Source organism: Sceloporus occidentalis, unplaced genomic scaffold, assembly GCF_023333645.1.
Source record: "Sceloporus occidentalis isolate IW3139 unplaced genomic scaffold, rSceOcc1.0.p SCAF_3, whole genome shotgun sequence".
NCBI lineage: Eukaryota > Metazoa > Chordata > Lepidosauria > Squamata > Phrynosomatidae > Sceloporus > Sceloporus occidentalis.
Genome location: NW_028316983.1, coordinates 43,964,199 through 43,988,290, shown reverse-complemented (window position 1 = coordinate 43,988,290; position 24,092 = coordinate 43,964,199). Strand labels below are relative to the sequence as shown.

The 24,092-nt window shown below is 39.4% G+C and overlaps 1 protein-coding gene across 13 annotated transcripts in view; it reads right to left on the bottom strand.

Annotated features, from left to right (window-relative positions):
• PPFIA4 (PPFI scaffold protein A4) overlaps positions 1-24,092 on the bottom strand; it is a 186,797-nt gene that overhangs the window by 27,933 nt on the left and 134,772 nt on the right. For 10 of the 13 annotated variants that reach the window (XR_016280398.1, XM_089514242.1, XM_089514244.1 and 7 more), the window contains 10 exons: positions 23,000-23,240; positions 22,750-22,785; positions 17,379-17,512; positions 15,784-15,950; positions 13,747-13,840; positions 8,551-8,632; positions 5,929-6,129; positions 4,024-4,086; positions 2,259-2,285; positions 347-522 (listed from right to left, as the gene is read on the bottom strand). Coding sequence is in view for 12 of the 13 variants with exons in the window: in XM_089514242.1 (XP_089370368.1) it covers positions 347-522; positions 2,259-2,285; positions 4,024-4,086; positions 5,929-6,129; positions 8,551-8,632; positions 13,747-13,840; positions 15,784-15,950; positions 17,379-17,512; positions 22,750-22,785; positions 23,000-23,240 (1,221 nt within the window). In the remaining variant the exon portion in view is untranslated. The remainder of the gene's footprint in view (positions 1-346; positions 523-2,258; positions 2,286-4,023; positions 4,087-5,928; positions 6,130-8,550; positions 8,633-13,746; positions 13,841-15,783; positions 15,951-17,378; positions 17,513-22,749; positions 22,786-22,999; positions 23,241-24,092) is intronic. The other 3 variants (XM_089514245.1, XM_089514251.1, XM_089514250.1) reach the window with 2 other exon arrangements.

Genomic DNA, 24,092 nt, shown 5'->3' with positions numbered 1-24,092 from the left:
CCCTCTGCTCAATTATGCTGAGAGGAAAAAGTCTTCGTTATCAACAGATTTTTCAAATCACCTCCAATTCCATGTTGTTGTTGAATTTTAGTCTGTGGAAAAAAATATGCTACTGATTCAATTCATCTCATTAATCTTGAATATGTAATAATTCTAGAAACACTGCAATAAACTTGCTTTTGAAAAGCTCTGCATTATGCCTGTGACATTGACTAAAGGAAGTGAAATAAATTCAGATTAGAGAGGGGAAAAAGGAAAACAAGGAAAACAAGGCAATTTTATTTCTCTGCAAGAGGACTCTTGCTCCACTGAGATGAGACATGTTCTAAAAAAACCATTCCCTTACCGATGGAAACTGTCCACCATCTTCAGGTGAACTCGAAGATCTTTCTTAGTCAAATGATCCAACATTCGTGCATCTACAAGACACTCCATGAAGTAGCTGCGATACTGTGGGAGACCTAGGCTAGGAAGCCATTCATTCCCTATCCACTCATGATTCATGTCCCCATAAGCCAGGGTCTGTTAAAGTAAAAAAATAATATAAACACATAACTATCAGAAGCAATGACAGAATCCTAACTGGGTATATCAGAAATGGAATTTAGAAATGGCCATTAGCAAATCTACTGAAGCCTCATGTCTTGGATTTAGGGGGGGGGGGGGGGAATCACTATTCATACTACTCATACTATTATGATCATTAATCATGTCACAGGGCAAGACCCAGGCAGTATACTACATAGCTGATTTGATTGCCATTTTCTCTGGAGTAGTTCCACTGAAAGAAACTGTAATCAGATTTGAAGTATAGTTTGAACAATATTTTTCAAATATATATTTTGACATACAACTGGTGATTGCAAAGCTGTTCCCATCAAATGTTATTCAAGATTCCATAATGTACTTTGCAAAAAGAGGCCTTGAAGAAAATTTACAAAATGGACTACACATACTTGCAAATTTAGGCCCTGAGGGAATAGAGGTGATTATTCTTACAGTGGCAGTGAATGGAACATTGGCTGCTTACCATCATGTATGTTACAGCACAATTCAAAAACCTTAACTACAAATAAAATAAAGAACATGTGGGCTTCATTTTCAGTCCCTTGGTCAGATATACATCACTATTTCACAAGAAGTGAAATCTACAGCGCTATATAAATAATAATAATAATAATAATAATAATAATAATAAAGTAATGCTGCAAATTGTACAGATTCCTGCGCATAAATTCATTGATAATGTATGGAAGTTTGAAGGCTTTATGCAATGGGATTCCTTACCATGCTTAAATACAGTAACAATAGGTCAAAATGCTATGAAAATCTTATTGAAAGGTATGGAAATTAAAGTTTGGTAAATATCCTTATAAAATCTAGTTCCACTCTGGGGCGAAGCAAATGGCACAAAAGGTCCATGCTTGCCACCATTTGCCCCAGGACCATGGCAGCTGCACATGCTCAACCTTGATCAGGATCACAGCCACAGTCCTGAACCAGGCGCCGAAAAGGAGCACTACCTTACTGCTCCTTTTTGTGCCGATTCTTTGGGAAAGAGCAGTGCCTGGGGCAGTTTCCAGCTGCATTCGGGGTGTGTGTCATCTGAACACCATGCCCCCAACACAGCCCAACAGCAGCCCCTGTGGGTTGTCTGAGACCCTAATTTGCTTTTACACTATCCAGTAAGAGAAAAATAATATGTGAAAACCAGACATGACTTTATTAAGTTTCCTCTTACTCGACTAAAAGGGTAATATCTGAAAAGGAAAATTAAAGAATAAAGCTATAGGCATTTGCTTCCAATGCAGAGGAACAAATGAAGGTTTAGAGGAGTGCAGAATCTGGCTAAGAACAACGCCTGCTAAAATTAAGAAGAGAAATAGAAGTAAATCATCAAAGCAGTTGTGCATGTTTTGTAATACTGTAGTGTTAACAGAACCACGTGGAGGGTTGTGTAGGACCTCAGCTGTTCCCCCCAAGAAAAAAACAGTTATATTCTGTACTTTTTTCCATTTGAAAACTACATCAGGTATTATTACCTAGAAAGGAAGGGTAAGACAGCTTAAGAGCATTTTGTATCTGTTTTCAAAGATCACTCAATGATACACATTCAGGAATTTCTTCAAGTGCTCCAACAATTCAGGTGATCTGAATATCATAGAGCAGCTCAATTTTGTCAGGTTCAGCCAATTCTCATAACTCTGTGTTCCCAAATACAATTTTAAAAAACACACAATATAACGCAGAACTCTCACCTGTGCCCAACTGCCCTCTTCAGTGTCCTACATGTAACAATGCAGCATGTCAACAAAATAACAAACGAAGTCAGTTATCACCATGCTGAGTGACAATATTTCAGATAAAAGTAGCCTTTGTATGTAATAAGACAAAATAATCAGGAGAGTTTCACAAAGAGTATCCCCACCACACAATTAAATGAATAGTGAAGGAATAGCAAATTGCCAAAATCTGATAGGTGATTATGCTTCTTACTTTTATACCTGTATGAGCTATGGAATCTACCCTATGAGGTACTTTTGTTGTTGTGGGTCTTCATTTCCGACTGATGGTGACTCTAAGTTAACCCTATCATGAGGTTTTCTTGGCAAGATTTCTTCAGAGGGGGTTTGCCATTGCTTTCCCCTGAGGCTGAGAGCCTGTGACTTGCCCAAGATCACCCAATGGGTTTCATGGCCAAACTGGGAATCAGACCCTGGTCTCCAGAACTGTAGAATTAAAAAGATTGTATGTACAGTGCTGTGTACATTTACAGCGCTTTATAAATAAAGGTTAATAATAATAATAATAATAATAATAATAATAATAGTAATAATACCTGCTACTTAAACAAGAGAAACAAAACTGCCAATTGACACCCACTAGTCTGAAAAAAAAACCAAATATTGGATGGGCAAACTTCACAGTAACTAGCCATCCAGCACTCAGACATAGATTAAAGAGTGCCTTTAGTAGAACAAGTCAGCTACCATGGACACAGGGTGGATTTTTGAATATTCATTAGTTATTTTCACCTTATAGAAAGTGTCACAGCTGTTTATTATGTCAGCAATTTATACCCTTACCTATTCATGATTTTGAGAATTCCTAAGAAAGTTTTAAAAAACAATTAGTTTGGCTCTTGAACAACATTATCAGTATCTCAAATAAAAAAAAATTCTTATTCATACAAAAGGAGTCAATCATTTAGTTAAATTTGAGCCAGCCTCTTATGTGTAAACTATGGCTCTTATCACATGGAAAGGCTTACGCGGCCAAAACATTGCTGAACTGTTGCAGAAGCACGAAGATGGGATTGTCCATCGTGCTTCTAAAACGTAATTTAGGATTCCCGCTTTCCTTCCGTCGACGAAGCATGCACAGAGAAGCCCTCTTTGTCAATGGAAGGAAAGTGGGAAGCCTCAATTACGTTTTAGAAGTGCGATGGACAATCCCACCACCTTCGCGCTTCTGCAACAGTTCGGCAACGTTTTAGCCAATTATCCTCACTCGAGGCTTTTAAAAAGGTGACAAAAAACTTTCTCTTCCGGCAGGCCTTCTCCGATTTATAATGTCCAGAACCATTTGAATCCCCCTCCTTTTATTATTTTCCTTTTATTATTTTTATTATTTGCGGTTTATTTTTGTTTTTAATTTTTGATGTATTGTTATGTGCTTTTTAACCATGTTTTACTGTTTAATTTTATAGTTGGGAAGGAGGGTTGGGATGGGGTCTTGTGGGGCTTGTTGTTTTTATTATTGTGTATTGTATGAACTTTGTTGTTACCCGCTTCGATCCTCAAAGCGGAAGAGGCGGGATATAAATAAATATTTATTATTATTGTTGTTGTTGTTGTAAGTCCCTCCATGTGATAAGATTCTATGTTACAAAAACCATAAAGTGCAAGTATATTTGGTTAAAAGCCTTCTACTTTGATCAGGTGCATAATGATTTCTCTGTCAATTTTTGATGAGGATGAGGACAAGTTATGAAAGCAAAAATATTACACAGGAAACACTTACCGTTTTGGTTGAAGTTGCCATTGTTTCCATTTCTTCATGTGTGACCCAGACATTTCCAGATGACTGGTCAGATAAAGGCATGGGAAGCAGGGAATATGAATCAGATGAAGGAAGGAATTATCAGTAAAACATTTCACTGTGACAATCATCTGGGCATAGTTTTCAGTGGCTCTAGCAACGAGAATGACATCATGAAAAGACATTCTCAGTCTGTACCAGTGATTCCCAAACTTTGATCATCCAGGCATTTTGGACTTCAACTTTCAGGACTCCTGGACATTGGTTGTGGTGGCTGGGGGTTCTGGGAGTAGAAGTCCAAAATACCTGGAAGTTTGGGAATCTCCAATTTATATTATTAAAGAGCAATGCCTTTAATTCTAAATATACAGAGTTTCTAAAGGAAAAAAATTGTGGCATCTGAAATAAAGACGATTTTTGCCCTAAAGCAACCTGGATGGAAATGACTGAAGATATCATATTAAAAGCCCTACAACTTAGCCTATTTTCTTCATGCCAAACTTTTCAGTCTATTTTCTTCATGGTCAACTTTTCAGTTCACTTAATCTTTCTGCTTGTCTCATATTCCTGGGTTACCTTGTTGTGGCCCTCCTCCTTCAGAAAAAAAAGGGGGGAATATGCAAGTACCTGCTTTTCCATGTATCTGTGCCTGCTGACACTTCTCTGACAACTAGCAAGGAACTCAAAGGAAAGATATGACCGAACTGCTGGGAGAGCTATTTTAAAACTGGCTGCTAACAGAGATAATGGTAGGGGTAATGGGTAATACCTTTGAGCCATTTTACAAAACCATCTTGAAGGGCAGGCCACAGACCCCCAACTACAATTCAGCAAATAAACATGCTAATATAAATCAAGCAAAACCCCTAGCCCATTTTGGTGGTCTGAGGGCAGCCTAGCAGGCATGCTTTGGGTGGGGAAACATAATAGAGATCAGGGAAGAAAGAGTCTCTTTATTCAACATTTAACTCACTTGATTGTTCCTACAAATGGTGGCAGCTTCGAATGGCCCAGCAATGGGACTCAGATGGCAGCATTCAGGTCCCAAGGTCAGCCCTTTTCTCTTTGGCCAAGCATACCAGGGCCCATTGTTGCCCACCCAGAGCAAACCTATGAGCAAAGCAAGAAGCCATCGAAGAGGCAGGGCTATGACCTGGCAAGTTCCTCTGAGGCTTAGGGGAAGCTCTCGTGACAGGGGTGTGGAGAGGATAGGTGAGTGTTAAGCCCCAGTGGCACTGCAGACTGTCCAGGGCAGTCCTCACTCCTTCACTGTGATCAGATTAAGATTATTAAAGATTAAAATTTGAGAGGAGGGTGGTTTTAGGAAAGGCAACACCTGCAGCTGAAGCAGAAGAGCAACAGACTATCTGTCTCTCCAACACTATGACACATGTTAGTGGGAGGCATCTGTGTGTGTATGTGTGTACATGTGTCAACAATGAAAAGGGTCAGGAATAATGTCTTGGAGAAGACAGTGTGTGGGCATTCCCAAACGCTGTGTGTGGTACAGTTTTAGCACAAACAGATGCTGTACTCCCAAATGGTTCCGAAAGTGCAAAGGAAAGAGAGTAATCCCAATTAAAAATCATTTTTGCAAATAACACAACTGTAGTAGGAGTGGAGCTTCATGTGATAAGCCTCTAAATTTACTTCGATCAGTTTTGGACTTCACCTGAGGAATACAACTTTCCATATTTTCTGAGAGATACATGGAGAATGAAGTGCTGTACAGAACTCTGCTTTTGAGTTCAAACCTGCACTTGTGTGTTTCTTCAAAAATTTCTGGGTTTGGGTTCTGTTCTTCCTCATGAGTGTAGAGTACAAATTGCAGTCTTAACATTAAATAAGGCTGGAAAGACTAGTTTACTAATCACACGAAGTACTTACTGTCCTTGAGGTGGGTGGAGCTGACGGGCTTGTTAGCGACACCATTTCTTGAATTGCAAGGCGCAGTTTTAATCGGTGAAGTGCATTGCTAATGCCAATCTCTCTTTGTATCTCTGTATCTGACAAGGCAGACATTATAGCACCACTCTTCACATTTGCTCTGCATGCTGCGACATACCAGGCAGGCATACCCACCCAAAGCTACAACATAAGAGGTTACAGATGAATTTGTGTTTACATCTCTAGACATGTTAGCTATAGTTTTGGATGAGAGACAAAATCCTTCAACTTTCTTAAACCAGATAGTTTAGATGCTCACAGACCTTTAGTTAAGTTGGGGAGAAATGAATACTGATATCTCCCTACCACGGTAGTAGCCCAGTAATGTATATGACATTGCTAGTTTAATAAATTAAAAACCTAATACAAAAAAGAAATGCAGTTTTATGACAAGAAAAAAAAAACACATCTTGCTATTTGCAGCTGTCTCCAGTAGTCCTATGCAAGTAAAATGTTGAAACTGAAATGGACGAAACAAAAAGCATTTTCATCTAATTAGCTTCACACACACCATTCCTGCCATTTTTTCCTACTTGAAAAACTAGATAAGACCATGTAGATAGATGCCCACCTATCCTTTCATGAATTAAAACAAATAACACTTTAAACCAAATCCAAACATCAAATCTAAATTTTAATCATACAAGAAGTACATTATTATCATGAATATTATCCAATAAGTATCCTATGTCAGCCATATCAAAACACATCCAACCTGTCTGTGACAGTAATGATCATACTTTTGGAAACCAGTCTATTATAAAATATTACCACTCTGCCCTTAAAAAACATAAAAGCATTTTGACAAAATCTCTCTGCAGTTCTTCCTAATTTGGTGTCATCTGCAAATATTTATGCCAAAATATAGACCCAAACATTATACACAGTCAGTGTGGCACTTCTGTCCACCACAGTGCTGTTTCTGTCCTTTTGTAAATGTCCACTTGAAAAAATAGTGGCAGTGGTCTTTTGTAAATGTCCATTGGAAAAAATAGTGACAGTGGTGGCTCTTTGGGGTTTCCCTGATGGGGAGAACAGAGGGGATGGGTCCTTCTTTCAAGCTTTCTTGGCACAGATTAAGCTCCGTCAGTCTGAGAGCTTAGTCTATACTGCAAGAGCCTGAGGAAAACTATGGCTGTGGTCTCTCTCCCACAGCTCTTTTAAAGGCTTCTCCACCACAGTGGAGAGAGGGTCAGGAGGAGCTGAAGAAAGCCCAATCCACTCTGCTCTCCCTGTGGTGGAGGCTGCTCTGTGGTGCTTCCCTGCTGGAGTGGGGGGATTAGAGGGGGTCAGGAAAAGGTGCAAAATCTCGTCTGCTCTCCCCACCACAAGAGTGGCTTTTTGACATTTCCCTGCCAGGGCAGGAAGAGTGGAAGGGGTCAGGAGAAGCTGCAATATGTTCCAATCCACTCTGTCCTCTCTGCTGGAACAGTGGTTCTTTGGAACGTCTCCACTGGGGTAGGAAGATTACAGGGGAGTCAGGGATCTGATTTCTCTGGTTCTCAAGAGCTTTTTGGCACTTCCCTTCTAGGGCGGGGAAAGTGGAGGAGGTCATGACTTTTTTAGATTCTCCATAGATGAACTAAGCTCTCACCCTGACCCCCCTCCACACTTTCCGGCAGACTTTTGCAATGTCTGGGCAACTAAATGAATAAATATAATGAAGAAATAGGTAAGTAATTGGAATCTTATTTGATAGTATAGATGGGAACTTGGGCAAGGGGCTATTATTTAACTCTTTACATAATACTGAGAAAATGCTGTTTTAAATATAAGAGCTGTGTCAGATGAAAGCAAGATGAGGCTTCCCTTTGCCAACTCCGCAAAACTACATACAAAGACACACGCACACACATACACAAGAGAGTATAATATTATACTGTAATATAAGAGTATAATATTGTACTGTTGATATTTACCTCTAATGAAGTTAATTAAAAGATATATTTTATATGAATTGCACAGTACTAAAGAAACTGCAAGAACTTATTTCCATATTGTTTCATTCAGAAAACCTTGTCAGATAATATTACTTTTGAAAATTTAAAAGTTATGAAATGCCAATTCTGGACCACCAAATTGACCACTGGAGGCCAGAATGGAAGGATGCAGCTCTCCAAACTTCAGAGCATGCTTACCAGTGATTTAAGAAGGAAATAAACCAGAATCTGAGTTCCACTTTACTTCATTTTTTTAACAAAGGCATTCCCTGGATCTAAAACAGCACACAGAGATCCAAGTAGTGAAACTGTCACCACATCTGATAAACTGTGTGCAATCCCTGGCAGTTGCCCATCCCTGACCTACTGGATACCAGCTGAAAGAAAGAAGGTAGTAGCATGAGCTTTCATAGACTAAGATCTACTTCCTTTGAAGCACCAAATGCATCTGAGAAAGTAGACTTTAGTCCACGAAAGCTCATGCTGCCAACTTCTTTCTTTCAGTTAGTCTCAAAGGTGCTACAATCTCTCTCTACATACCTATTCTACAGACTAACATGGCTATATCTTTGAATTCTACTAAACTGAAACTAAAAAACTGAAAGTTTTGAGACCGACTTACCTCCAGCCAGGAGACTACAGTTGGGCCATCCCATTGAGCAAAGGGGATGCCTTTTCTTCGAGCCTCTTCCAAAAGCTCATGTCTGGAAGAATAAGCAATAATACAATGATTTCTTTGCTAACAACGGATTCCACCAGTTTACAGCCAGTGCTACAGTGCTGATCCAAAGCCATTTGCATTAAATAAGAAAAAAGAAAAAAGAAAATTAACTACTTTTAAAAGATTTTTCTAGCAAGCGTATTCCACATCCACAGCATGGACAAAGGACACTGTGCTATAAATAACATTCTGGATTTAGTGCTCAGCAACTAATTTTTAACAAGAACCATATTGTGAATGGAGCAAGAATATGAGAGCAACAGTGGTGCCATCCATAATCTAAGATGTTCTTTAAAATCTTTTTCCATAATTTCCATAATTTAATTTAATTTTTAATCTAGTAGAATTCCATCATGGGAGAGCTGGATGTTTAAAGTAAACGAGTACAGAGAACTGGACAGAATCTCGTGTTTAGCTCAAAATCAGGACCGAAGAAAAAGGAAGGAGACATGGGGTAAGGTTTTGCAGAATTTAGAAAGAGAATGGAAAGTTAATTTAACGCTAATTGATATTTGAAAAATATGACATCTCTCACATTTGGACAGTTTTTATTGGTAACTACAGGATAGAACCATGTTTATAAGCTTCCTAATTCTCCTTTCCTTTTTCGATTCTAATCATAGGGAACTGTTAGACGTGTGTTTGACTCACTGGAATGCCAATTTTTGTTAATTTTTAGTAAGAGAGAGGATCCCACATATATAAAAGTGTTGTAATCAGTTAAATTGTATTGTATTATAAAATTTTCTCAAATTCTATGATTTTATAAAATTAAGGAGAAATATATCCGAAAATTTTGATGTGAGGGTGAGAAAATTGAAGTTTATGTTACGACTTGATAAACCAAAATGAGACAACAAGACAAAATGCAAGATGTCAAATTAGACAATCATCAATTAGGCTCAGACCTAGACGACAGACTTGGAAGATAGACCTGGGTCCCAGAATCCAGTTGGGATGGAAACTTTCTTATTTGTTTATATAATTCCAATATGAAGACTCATGGACTGGAGGATGTATGGATTTTATTTTTATTCTTTGTAAAATTTAATAAAGAATATTATTTTTAAAAATTTAAAAAAATAAAATCTTTTCCAACATGTTTACCAACAGAGGTTTTGGCATATCCTTTGGGTGTCACATATTGCACTTGGGTGTCTAGTTCTTTCTTAGTTTAATACAAGTTGTTGTTGTTATTGTTGTTATCCACCCTTAAGTAGATCTTGACCATGGCGGTTCTGTGGATGAGACATCTCCAAGACTCCCTATGCACCACTGCTCTACTCAGGTCCTGCAAAGTCATACCTATGACCTCCTTTATAGAGTCCACCCATCTACCATGTGGCTTTCTTCTCTTTCTGCTTCCCTCCATCTTTTCTAGCATTATTATTTTTTCCAATGAGTCATGCCTTCTCATGAAGTGGCCAAAGTATGACAGCCACAGTCTAGTTATTTTGACTTCCAGAGAGATTTCTGGTTTGATATGCTCCGTTTGTTTCACTTTTTGGCTGTCCATGGTAACCTCAGCACACTTCTCCAGCACCACATCTCAAATGTATTCATTCTCTTCGTATCCTGATCCTTATATGGTAATAGGGAATGCAATGGCTTGTACAGTGGAGCCTTGCCTTACACAGGTGATCCGGACCCCTCCCGCGTAAGGCAAATCCCGCGTAAGCTCGAGCCCCATTCAATATAATGGGGCTTGCGCTTGCATTGGTACAGTGGGTGTGTGCTCCATTCATTTATGATGGCGCCTGGGCAGTGGACTAGGTTTCTCTGCCATGTGGATGCCGAACCCTAGTCCACATACAGATCGGCGTAAACTGCCAGTCTGTATGGGGCCTTAGTCTTCCTATGATTACTTGACTACAGTCCCCACTCTGGTCAATATTTGATCCCAGGTACGAACATTCTTTTACTATTTTTACTTCCTCACTGTCTAGGTTGAATCTGTGTAAATTCTCTGTGGCCATTATTTTTGTTTTCTTTATGTTCAACAATAAGCCTGCCTTTGCACTTTCCTCCTTGATCTTCCTTAGTAGCTGTGCCAAGTATATAATGTTTTCAGCTAGTAGTATGGTGTCATCTGCATGTATTAGATTGTTGAAATGCCTTCTTCCTATTTGCACTCTTCCTTCTTCTGTGCCCAATCCTACTTTTTGTATATGTTCTGCACACAGGTTGAACCGATAGGGTGAGAGAATGCAGCCTAGTGTGACCCCTTTGCCAATTGGGAACCATTTTGTTTCTCCGTGTTCTGTCCTGACAATGGCCTCCTGTCTTGAGTAAAGATTCCTCAGTAGGACTATCAGATGTGTTGGCACTCCTATGTTTTTAAGGGTGTTCCATAGTCTTTTGTGATCTATGCAGTCAAAGGCCTTGCTATAGTCTATAAAGCACATGCTGATTTTCATTTGGAATTCCTTGGTGAGCTCCATTAGCCATCATATGTTTGCAATGTGGTACCCAGTGCCTCTTCCTTTCCTGAATCCTGCTTTACCTCTGGGATTTCTCTCTCCACGTATGGTTGGAGTCTATGTTACAGAATTTTGAGCATGATTTTGCTTGTATGAGAGATTAGAGCCATGGTCTTATAATTGCGGCAGTCTTGTATCCCCTTTTGTGTGGATGGGGATGTATATTGATCATTTCCAATCTGTTGGCAATCATTTTGTTTTCCATATGTGTTTACATATGTTTGTTAGCACTGGTGTTGATTCTGTTACTTTGGATGGAAGCAACTGGAATATCATCTGTTCATGGTGATTTATTTTTTCCCATTTCTCTAATTGCTTCCACCTCTGTTTTTAGAATTTGGGGGTCATCTTCATATGACTCTTTGATCCATGTGTCATTCATTTTGTTATCTCTTTTATATAGCTCTTCTATGTACTGCATCCAGCATCTTTTTATTCTTTCCTAATCTTGAATTATGTTGTTTTTATTGCCATAGAGCGTCCCAGCCCTTGGTTTGAATTTCCCTTTGATTTCCTGGATCTTAACGAATAGATCTTATTCTTCTCTTTTTGTTGTTGTCCTCTATCTCTCTGCATTGATCGTTGTAGTTTTTCTCTTTATCTATTTGCATCATTTGTTGAGCTGTAGCATTCATGATTCTGCGTTTGTTCCTGTCTCCCTTTTGTTTTGCTTCTTTTCTTTCTTTTACTGCTTGTAGCATTTTATCTGACATCCATGGTTTCTTCTCTTTCTTTTTGATTACTGTAAGTGTCTGTCTGCATTTTTCTTTTATAAGTCCCTTGCTTCTGACCATCGTTCTTCTGGTTCCCAGTCTATTGTTCATAGTAGTTCAAATCTGTTCTTTATATTGACAATAAATTATGCTAAAATATTGTTTAGATCATATGTTGGTATGATCACTGTTTTTGTTCTTTTCTTACTTTTATTTTTGAAATAAGTAATTCATGATCTGTGCCACAGTCAGCACCTGGTCTAGTCTTGGCCACCCAAACGGTGCTTCTCCATCTTTTGCTTCTGATTATACAGTGTGCCCACGTTATACGCGGGCATGCTATACGCAGCTTTGAGCTTATGGGAAAAGCTACGTAGAGCCATGCAGGAGTGCATGGGGCACGCAGGGTGGCGCATCCCATTCGAATGAATGGTGCGTGTGCCACGTGCACGTGCCCCATTCACTTGAATGGGGCTCGAGCATATGGAATATTTGGCTTACGTGGGGGAGTCCGGAACCGATCCTCCACGTAAGCCAAGGGCGCACTGTATAATCTTTTTGGTTTTTGTGTTGTCCATCTGATGGTGTATATAGCCTTCGCTTTGGCTGTATGAAAAAGGTGTTTGCAATGAATAGATTGATGGCTTCACAGAAATCTATCAGACACTCACCTGCTTCATTTCTTTTGCCTAATCTGAATCTGCCTACTGTTTTTGATTCCTCTTTGCTTCCAACATTGGCATTCCAGTTACCTTTGATTAGATAACATCCTGTGTTGATGTGTTGTCAATTTTTTCCTGGACTCCTTTGTAAAATCTCACTATTTCTTCCTCTTTTGCATCTGTGGTTGGTGCATATCCTTGAGTTATGGTAATTTTCATAGGCTTTCCATGGAGCCTTACTGAGATGATTCAGTCTGATTTGGCATTACATCCCTTTGCTGCTTTTGCCACATCTCTCCTTAGTATGAGTGCCACCCTGTTCCTTCATGTATTTCATTTCCTGAATAGAACACTGTGTAGTTGTCTGAGTCAAAGTGTACAAGTACAGCACTTAAAAGTAAAAAAAAAAATCCATTATTTTTATTTCTTGGGAAGTTCCTCAAAGCCATTCTAGAAGAAGCCTGGCTTGGTCATCTGTAAAGTGATAAACGTACCCTTAAGAAATTCTACTATATATAGAGGACATTACTGAAAAGGTAGAGAATGTGTAGTTTGGGGAATCCCTCTATGTCCTCCAAATATTCTATTCAAGTTAACCTTCCATTTGTATCTCTGTACAAGTATAATGATCCCTGGAGCTCTTCTGCAGCAGAGTTTCCTCAGTAGGAAGGAGAGTATGGTCTGAGTGTCACTTTTCCAAAATGCTTTGGACCAGAAGTGTCCTGGATTTTGGATTTTTCAGATGTTGGAATATTTGCATATACATAATGAGGTATCTTTGAGATGGGACCCAAATCTAAACATGAATCATGCATGTTTTGTATATACCTTATACACATAGCCTGATTGTAATTTTATACATATTTTTAATAATTTTGTGCATTAAATAAACTTTGTGTACACTAAAGCCTCAGAAAGCAAAGGTGTCACTATCTCAGCCACTGGACAATTTTGGATTTTGGACTTCATGATAAGGGATACTCAGCCTGTACCCGATTTGATCTCCCAAAGATGTTACACAATTTACAACTGGAAGAAAGGAACTTGTCAATGTCTTATGGGTGGTTAGATCCAATAAACCTTGCTAGTGTTCCATATGAAATGAGGATTTTCCCTAGAATACTTCTCTGAATTCCCTACATTACAACCTGTAAAAATTCTGTGACCAGTGTAGCCAAATAAAATAAATACATAAATACAAATATATATATTTATAGGGAATCTTAAAGAAGATATGCTCACTTTTTTTTGAGCCGGCGATCTTTCTCTGCTTGAGCACCTAGCTTGCCAAGACCAAGAGAATCCTGTATGTTGATCTCTGAATCTGCTAATATAACTGAGAAACACAGCAAATAATTAAACAAGAGCTCCCTGGTCTAATGACTTACAAAGACTAAACCCATATAGAAGAAACCTTAAATCTGAAAATAACCCAAATTATCTAACCAGATTTTCAGACTTGCAACCATACTAAAAACTTTGTCAGTATCCTCTGAATTCACAGTGATCCTTATGCAAATGCATATACACTTGTAGATGTTATTGTGTATAATAGCAAATGTATCTGTAGCTGCATTTTGTTTTAAACAATGTGATCCAATGTGCATCTCATATTGGGAGAAAGGCAGGGTACAAAATGAATGCAGTCAACTACTGCTAACCTATACAATTCACAGCCTTGTCATGTACCTCTTTCAAATGTCCCTTCATAGCTAAGCTTACTTTGTCCTTAAACCTGTTTATCTTATCACAGCAACTTTTCTGTCTAACCTCTGGGTCTTTCAATGGGTTCTTTCAGTTCACTGCATGACTGTTGTCAAGAATCATGGTATACTGTCCCAGACTTTCCCAGCATCATTACTACCTATTTAGGCTGTCACCAGTCACAGCCCCACTTCTATCACCTCACTTGTTCTCATATGAAAACAGCTGACATTTTACTGAAAAAGTAAAAACAATACACAGGAAGGAACCCCCCCCCCAAAAAAAAAAAAAGAAAGCACTGCCTTCACATAGCTAGAGCATCCATGCTTAATTCTCCTTTTTTTTTTTCTTTAATTGCTAAAGCTATGCCATTTCAGGTTTGAGTATTGCCTTCTTCTGGCTTTATGTATCTTCATGCTCTGTGGGTTTTGTTTGTTTCGTTGTTTGTTTTTGTCTAGCTCACTCTGCTGAATGAAGTAGTATTTGTTCCCCATAAAATTTAGGTCCATAAGCAGGTAGATTATAATTGTAAGTTTATCAGATATACAAGAATCAAGAGCCAAGAATCACAACAGAAAAAAATGAGCTACTTTTTCTATTTCTGATACTTCAATTTAAGTGAACTAGCTGAATGAAGCAGCATGCTCATCAAATTCAACCTTTCACTGCTTCACCTGTTTCTATTTCTGTGCTTTCAACTATGTTGTTCACTATATTCCAAACTGTTTCCATCAATCATCAACTGTTCACTGATGATTCAGTGCTTTTCCCAACTTCTCATTTCAAATTCTTAAATTAAATCCTTCCTTCGAATTCACTTGAGTTGCTACAATTCCAATGATTTCCACATTGTTTAAGCAGTCTAAATTATTTTGGATTGCATTATTTGGTTTCAGTGGACTTCTGTTACAACTCTGTGTTGACCTGCTTCTCATCTCCATTCTCCAAGCACCTTAATTCAACAATTCCTTTTTTGTCCCTTCCCCTTTGTTCTGTGTTATTTATAAAGAGCCTGCATGGGCCTTATGTAAACATGTTCAACAACTGTATCAAAACTCTTCAGAAAATGAGAAAAACAGATTTCACTGAAATCTTGAGTACCGATCTTATTGACTTCTACATTTTTTTCAAAGATCAAAAAACTTATCATCACAGTATGAAAGGATCTTCTAGAGCAGGGGTAACCAGTCACCCTCCAGAAATTGTTGCAGTTCCCATCAGCCCTAAGCTAGTTGTCAGAAATGCTAGAATTTGCATTGCAGCAACATTTGGAAGGTCAAGCTTTGCTTACTCCAGCTTTATAGAAAGGATAGATAATCTCTTTAAGCCTAATATCCAAATTCAATTTCAGACACATATCAGGGACTGCATTCCAGTGATGGGTGAGGCCAAAAGCAAAAAAGTGGAAACAAAATTTTAGCTTACAACTCTTACTATCAGTAACTAAGATTTAGGAGAAGGTAACTGATATGTGATGGAGTTATGGGGAAGAGAATATGAACACCCGGGAAACCCATAAGGGCCAGATATCGCCCTATGACATGAGATTTAGAAGGAGAATAGAGCATCAGAGACCTTGCCCAGTAGCACCTTCTCTGCTCAGCTGGATCAAGCGGCCTTTTTCTTTTTTTCCAAATAAGCGTCCAATAGAAGATTTTATGCCTTTCCTCTTGGAGCCCTTGTGCAGAGAGTCCTGACTGCTATTACTGCTGCTGGGGTTACTTGCTTGGTCCTCCAAAGAACTAATGAAAAAGCAAGAGATTCATACTATCAGCATCTAAAAAGAACTGAAGGTAACATTCCCCCTCTGAAGTCAGCCTTGTATCTGCCTTTTACCAAAATGTTCCAAGTAATTTTCACAGTGGAATATCCAATGGCCCTCTCTTTGGGGGAGAGAGAAAGAGACATTGCCAAGTTTGTGATAAACCACTGGGGAGAAGAAAGTGAGGGGGAAAGAGAGTTCCGTTTCAGTATAAGTTAATGAGATAAATCATTGTTATACACTGAAGTATCCGAAGTCAAAATTCCCAGTTTTACAAACTGTTCATCTGAACAATCTTATGCTTTTTTAAGCTGCCTATTTATCTTACCATGTTGTCAACACGAGAGGGGAAAATACTGTTAGACAACAGAGGGAGGTGAATACACAGTTTATGGCAAACAGACAAAGTTTTACTGCACGCCAGCAGTGAGTATGACCCAATGCAAATACCCAACTGTCTCATATAGAGACCACCACACACACACACACACACACACACACACACACACACACAATTTAAACTCTCTTCCTCTGCTCATAAATGATGATTCACATCAGTCAGCTAAGGAGAAGAGGACACATAATTTTCAACCCTGTTATAGCATGCAGATTGGTGAGGTTTAAGGATCTTGATCTTCATCTCCACTGTAGTGTGCATGGGAAGGTTTAAACCTTGTCATCTGGTATATTACAATGAGGATTAAGATCATGTCAAATAAAAAGGCAGACCTATTGAAGTGGCACACACTAGGCTGAAGACTTTTGTAGGCCAGATTAGGCCTGCCAGCTTGAGTTTCCCTATTGATGGCATAGGGAATGTCACTGGTCAGCAGCCATTAGATAAATATGCACCAGTATCTCAAACATATCATCATGTCTAGTAAGCAAAAAGCAAGAAGTGCTATACTTCAGTATTTGCCCACCCACTTGATTATAATCCATTTTATGGCTACATTTCCACACCAACTCCCATCATCTGACAGGCATTGCCCTTATCAGGTCTAACAATGCAATTGTGTACCATCAATATTTGCTGTACAAAAAAGAAATCAGATCCTCTTATAGGAGATTCTGAAGAGTTACTGGCATCCATAATCTGTTCAGTTATATGGAAATATATGCACATCCAGGTTTCTAACAGCTTGTGCCAATTCATGTTCCAGTCCTCAGAGGGGGAGTCAAAATAAGCATTTAGCACATCCTCCAGAATGCTTCTGTAGCATTGTACACTATAGAACATGGTTTTGTACTTCCCATTCCTCTGCACTGTGCTCCCAACTAAAATGGGAAAGTTTGGGGGGAACTATTGTGTAACATTGGATCCACCTCTTAGCTTATTGAAATGGAGTATATCTGCCACTTACAATAGGGAGAGCTCATTCTCTCATCCCTTGCCACACCCCTATACCTCTTGCCTTCCTCCTGACTTAGAGCAGGATGTCCAAGCTTCTCCAGACGCAGGGTCCTGGGTGAGGAAGGAGGAGAAGTCTCACATTTTATGGTAGTTTTATCTTCTCGACTTTCATCTCGACCAGCTGGTGACTGAACAGATAATGTGAGGTCAGACTGCAGATCCCTGTTTGAACACCACCCTCCCATCTCTAGCACACACTCACCATTGGCATAGCTCACCTGCCAGTTCAATTAAAGGAGAAGGTGGAACAGGGTCACATGCATTCAGAGTGTCATGGAGGCTGCTGCTCACTGCATGCCCTAATCCAAAGGCCTGGATGACTGAGTGGCAATTACCAGTGTCATTTGGAGTGAAGTAGCCCTAATGGGAAGGAATGGAGCCCGATAACAGCAGGAAGGGGGAGACAGGTTGCAACCTGTCAGCAACACTTAACAATGAAGAGAGCAGCCTCTGCCAACTCAAGGCCAGTGCTCCAGCTTGAAGTTAACATATATCCAAAGCCATCTTTGAGTGTGACTGCTCAAACTCTACAGATCTCTGAAAGCAGTTAAGAGCTGGCATCATTTAGATGGAAATCTCATGTAATTCCATCTGGCATTGTCACTTCTAAAGTAGCTTCCCACTGTTATAAGGGCCATCCTTGAAGAACCCTTAAAATGTTCTCCACTCTCTGGGTTGGGGGCCAAGCAATTTCCTGCCAATCAGTGCAATCCAAGCATTGATGGTGACCATGTGCCTTGCTTAAGCCTCCTTTTGCAAAAGCAATTGAAGGAGTGGATTTAAAGACCAATGCATGCATAGGTCAAGGCAAACAGAAGCTTAAGTGGTAATCATATTTTGTTCTCCCATAAAACATAGCCTTAGCTTTTCTGTCTTAGAAAAATATTATGATTCTTGTTAGTAGCAACATCATTTTTGTCAGGCTAAGCAAACACTGGGAAATCAATGAAAAATTGTTTTGGCTGCCCCTTTAACACATTCTCCTTAAATAAATAGAATCTGACACTGCAAACAGCATCCAAGCACAAGGAGCAAACATGCTTCCATAAAGGCCATAGGACATGTACACTTGAGGGAGAACAGCACTGCTGAAACAAGAATTGTGTCCAAACTCATTTAAACTGAGCAGATCACAGGCAGGCACTAAGGCTGAATACAAAGACAGGTAAAAGGAAAGAAGCAGGTGGAAACATGCAGGAAATGGTAGGGGTATATTGCACACTACCATAGCCAGCCAGACTGCAATTATGCTGTGAACTCTGGAGAGTGGATTTTGAAAGCAAAATGGGTAGCTGTTTTTCAAAAACCAGGTTGAAATTCTCTTTCCACCCACCCACTCCCCAAAAATATTGAAAATATTCAAGGGGGAGAGGCTACTATTTCCTGGAGGCATCAGTAAACATTTGAAGAAATTGTTTTTTGTGGGGTTTTGGGCCTATGTGGCCATGTTCTAGAAGAGTTTATTCCTGACATTTCACCAGCATCTGTGGCTAGCCTCTTCAGAGAATGCTTGCCTGGAAAGGAGTTGGGTATATATATACACTGTGTGACCTGGGAAGGCAGAAGTGATTTGCATGTGTATTGTTCTGTTGCTAATGGCAGGCCTCAGGCGAAACATCAGGAATAAACTCTTCAAGAATATGGCCACATAGCCTGAAAAAAACACAAAAAACTATGGATGCCAGCCATGAAAGCCTTCGACTTCCCATTTGAAGAAATTGATTTTGTTGGGAAGGGGAAGGAATAGTGTTACATGAGAATTTGAAGGTTTCCTTTCTTTTAAAAAATAACATAAAATAAAACAACAGGGAATGTTGTTCATAGTGGGAAATAAAGTGGGAAATAAATATTAGGATATAAATACTAGTGTTGTTCATAGTGGGAAATAAACTTCTCTGTGCAGCATTAATCCCACCCATATTTCGCAAAGGGTGGATCATAGCAATGCTCATACAGCACCACCTTCACTCTTATAGTCTAGCCTTCAGAAAATACAGTCAGGATGGATGCTGCACAGAGAGCTTTGTTGTCCTCTATGACCAGCATGAAGTATGCTTTTTGTAGAACTAAAAGAAGAAAAGAAAGCCTAATCCTCCCATGTAACATTAAAGAAAGCTAGACTTAATTCCCCTTGAACATTTCCTTGAATTTTGCCATTCCCCAGTCTTCAAGGGCTTTTCTTTTTTGCCCTCTCAAGAATTGCCAAAAGAAACATGGATGAAAATAACTCTTTCTTTGAAGTCATATATATGTTCACAGACATTAATTTTGCAGATGCAAACATATCTACTCCTTACTTGCACCTATAGATCAAGCCTCAATCCCACACAAATAGTGGAATCACTGGTTTTAAAAAAGGCCAAATATTTGGAAGAACCACTTACAAAAAAAAAAAAAAAAAGCAACTCTGAAAAACAGGATACAGTGGACCCTTGTTATCTGCTGGGATTTGGTTCCAAGATCCCTCGTGTATAACAAAATCCGTGTATGCTCAAGTCCCATTAAATATAATGGCATAGCAAAATGGTGTTCCTTATAAAAAATGGGAAAACCAAGGTTTGACATTTGAAATTTATACTTTTTATGAACATTTTCAAACCGTGGATGCCTGAATTCGTGTATAAAAATTCCGTGTATAAGAAGGGTCAACTGTATGTGTTTTTAACTGCCCATCCCACAACAGAATGCAGAAGGGCAGGAGATGTAGGAATAATCTACCGAAGTACTAAGAAGTGTGTAGGTCACAGAAGGAAATAGGAATATAAACCAACCCTCAAAATGTCAGGCAGTACAAAGTCTCTGTACTGACCAGGAATAGCATAAGTCAGGCATAGGAAGCCCTGCCTCAGATCTTCTTGGACAACTTCCAAAACGCATTACCACTTCTTATACTCGCAAGAGCTAGTAGCCCAATAACATCTGAAGGGCCAAGTTATGGAGCTGAGTGTTATCAGTACGCTGATGACACCCAGATCTATTTCTCCATGTCTCGTTCGTTGGCCTCGAATTCTAATGGCATTTCCTCTCTCAATGAATGTCTCCAAGCAGTAATGGGCTGGATGAGGAAAAACAGATTGAAACTGAATCCGGACAAGACAGAGGTGCTCACGGTAGCTGCCCCAAAACCAAGAATTGGGTTGCAATCTCCAGTCCTGGATGGGGTCACATTCTCCTCTAGTGACTGTGTTCGCAGTCTGGGGGTGCTTCTTGACTCGTCGCTCCGGATGATAAATCGGGTAAATGCGACAGTCAAGAGTGCCTGTTATCAGCTTCAGCTGATATGCCAACTGCGCCCTTTTCTGGAAGTAAGGGATCTCGAGACTGTTGTACTGGATCTCGAGACTGTTGCGCTGGTAACCTCACGTCTAGATTTCTGTAATGCGCTCTACATGGGGCTACCCTTGTGCTTGATTCGGAAACTGCAATTAGTGCAGAACATGGCGTCCAGAGTAGTGTCAGGAACATCGAGGAGGGACCATATTACTCCGGTATTCAAGTCCCTCCACTGGCTGCCTATTAGTTTCCGGGCCCAGTACAAGGTGTTGGTTATCACCTTTAAAGCCCTAAATAGCTTGGGTCCAAACTATCTCAGGGACCACCTCCTCCCATATAATCCTCCCCGCACACAGCCTCAAAGATCTAGGCTTTCGGCTACCTCCCAGAGGGCTTTTTCTGTTGTCGCCCCCAGATTATAGAACGACCTGCCGGACGAGATCCATCAATTGACATCTTTAGACAGCTTTAAAAAGGCTGTCAAGACAGATCTCTTCTGGCAGGCCTTTCCGGAACAGATAACCCGAGCCTCAGGAACCTTATTGTTATTATGAGAGTCTCCAAGGTCCTCCCCGGAAATGCTACCATAGTTTACTGTTTTATTTGTTTTGTTCTGTTTTTGTCTTGTAATAATGTGTATGTGTTAATGTTGTTTAATTTGTTGGTTTTAATTATAACTGATTTAATAATTTTTTTAAGGGGGGAGGGAATTTTGATGTACAATGTATTGTATTTTATTGCTGTTAGCCACCCCGATTGACCTCAAGGGGCGGGATATAAATAAATAAATTATTATTATTATTATTATTATTATTATTATTATTATTTCTAATAAAGATACTAGCAGTCAAAACAGTATCCTTTCATTTGATGCATTTTAGAATTCAAATTCATCTCTTGTTCCTCTGACCACTAAAGTTTGGAATCCTGAGCTAGAAAATACTCACACAACAGTTCCATCCTTAACCTGATATTATCCTATCAGGTGCCCATGACAATTATATAGTCACCTTATGCACACCCATTTTGTGGTCTGCCTGAAGGAACATGAGGCCCAATCTGACTGATGAAAAAACTAAGGACAACAAAGTGTCCATCTCTCACAAAAAGCACTGTTTGGCTGGCAATATCTTCTTGTCTATTAACCATTATTTGTGTTTGTCAGTCAGGTTTTAAATTCAAACTTGCCCTCCAGAATTTCATTCTCCTTATCTTTGCCCTTTCATCTCCTCATATCCTAGTTTTAAATATTTACACCTCTACTACATTATATTTTTATTTATTTTTATTCTGGGCACAAAAAAATTAGGACTTTTAACTTTATCTTCTTAGTAAAAAAACATGCAAACCTATTTCCAATGACGTGAGGCATACTGACCTTCATCCTAGATTGAAGACAGCTTTAAAAGTCCGCCCCCCCCCAGAACAACCCTTTTGAAAATGTCTAAATATGTATGACCCAACAGTCAGAAGAAACAATATGACTTTCCTATGCAATACCTCTTACTCAAAATATTATCAGCATAATTGTCTTTCACAGAAGAGGATAACTGGTAGACTACAACCTAGAGAACTTGATTTTACCCTTAGCCTTAAGAGTAGAGGGAAAAATTAATAAGCTTGCCTCCTGTCTATTCTTCCTCATGGATTTTTTCCCTTTCTGTTGTAAGGAGAATTTGAATACTGCTTTATACCAGGTATGAGGAAAGGGAAGCAGATACATGAAAGCAATATCTTTCTGAAACATTAACAAAGGTAAAGTCAAATTCCCTGGGTTGCAGAACCTACAGAAATGTTCTAGTTGCTTTTAGAGATTGTAAACTTGTTAAGAATCCCTGCCTAACACAAATAAATATTTTGCAACATGTGTTGCTACACTTCTGAAAATACAGAAGCGTTCAAGATTATGGCCAGCTCCACTATGTTAGTGTACTAGAACTGCTTAACATAGTTATTGTAGGCTTAGCAAGAAAACAGTTAGCAACTGGATTACAGAAAAGAAACAAGAGCAGACTCAAAAAAAAAAAAAAAAAAAGGAAGGAAGGAAGGAAGGAAGGAAGGAAGGAAGGAAGGAAGGAACTAACAAACTCACAAGTAACTTTCTCCGATGTTTCCTCAAGTCACTAGGCTGATAAAGATGAAACACAAAAGAACAGAAATTAGCTTAAAATTAGGCAGAGGCCCATCTGTTAGTAGTGTAAAAGGTTTACTACAACTTAGATCAGCAGGAAGCTAAGAGAGGAAGCAAGGAGAGCACTTTAAAAAGAGAGCACAGCATATAACTGAACATCCCACTTGTCTTTCTGGGCAAATATATCATCCCTCCTCTCTTTCCTGCTTACAAGAGTCATGCTGCATATTCGATCAAGGTCTTGAGCTGCGCTGCGAGAACTGAGCTTCGGAGTGGAGCGACCACTGACAGGAGGAGATGAGCTGGCCAAGGACAGGGCAGTCAGGGAGGTAGGAATAGATGCTCTCTTCCGGAGCTGTGTTAAATTTAAGGCCTCCATGCTACCGCTGGTGACTCGGCTTTCCAACTGTTCAGCCCGCAGCTCAGTTGATTCCTTCTCTTCCTGGATCATTCTAAAGGAGAAAACACATTTTAAATTCAGCTAAATCATAGAATCATGGAGTTGGAAGAGACCTCAAGAGCCATCTAGTCCAACCCCCTACCATGCAGGAGCACCAAATCAAAGTAACCCTGACTGATGACCATCTAACCTCTGTTTAAAAACCTGCAAAGGAGACTTCACTATGCTCCGAGGAAATGCTGGAAATATATGTTAACATCTTTTTAAGTCTATAGGCATCACTTGTGATTCCTTCATGTTTATGAACCATATTATGCAGGAACAGATAAAGGCTTTCAAGGATTCTGGGTACAAATGACTCTGACCCACAGACCCAACCTAGAACTGTGATCTCACACACCACCCAGAAGGCAACAACTTCTCCCCATTTTTCTACTTCCCCTCTCCAGAGGGCCACTCCAGGACCTACTGCATCGATTCTATTTCTAGAGGGGTAAGTAGGCTGCTCCTTGCACACTCATGCTTTAAGCCATCCCTCCCTTTTCTATATTTCTCATCAAATCAGAAAACCAAAGTTGAATTTCATTACAAAATTAAACCAGATTCCTGATGCTTCTCAGCACAGACTTTAGGCACATCTTTAATAAAATCACCAAGCCTTCTGTGTTTGTGTTTATATTTGTAAAAAGCTTAACTTGAGGATATCTGAGTGACAAAATTGTTGCAATGGGGTTACCAAACACATACATGCACACACACTAAGAGGTTGTAGTGGAGATGAAAGGTAAGGTACTAATTTGCTTATATATAATAAATATGGCCATGAACACACTACAGTAGGATATATTTCTTCTTTGTACAATGTTGGTTCACCACATAAGGATAAGTCCTGAGATATTACTAA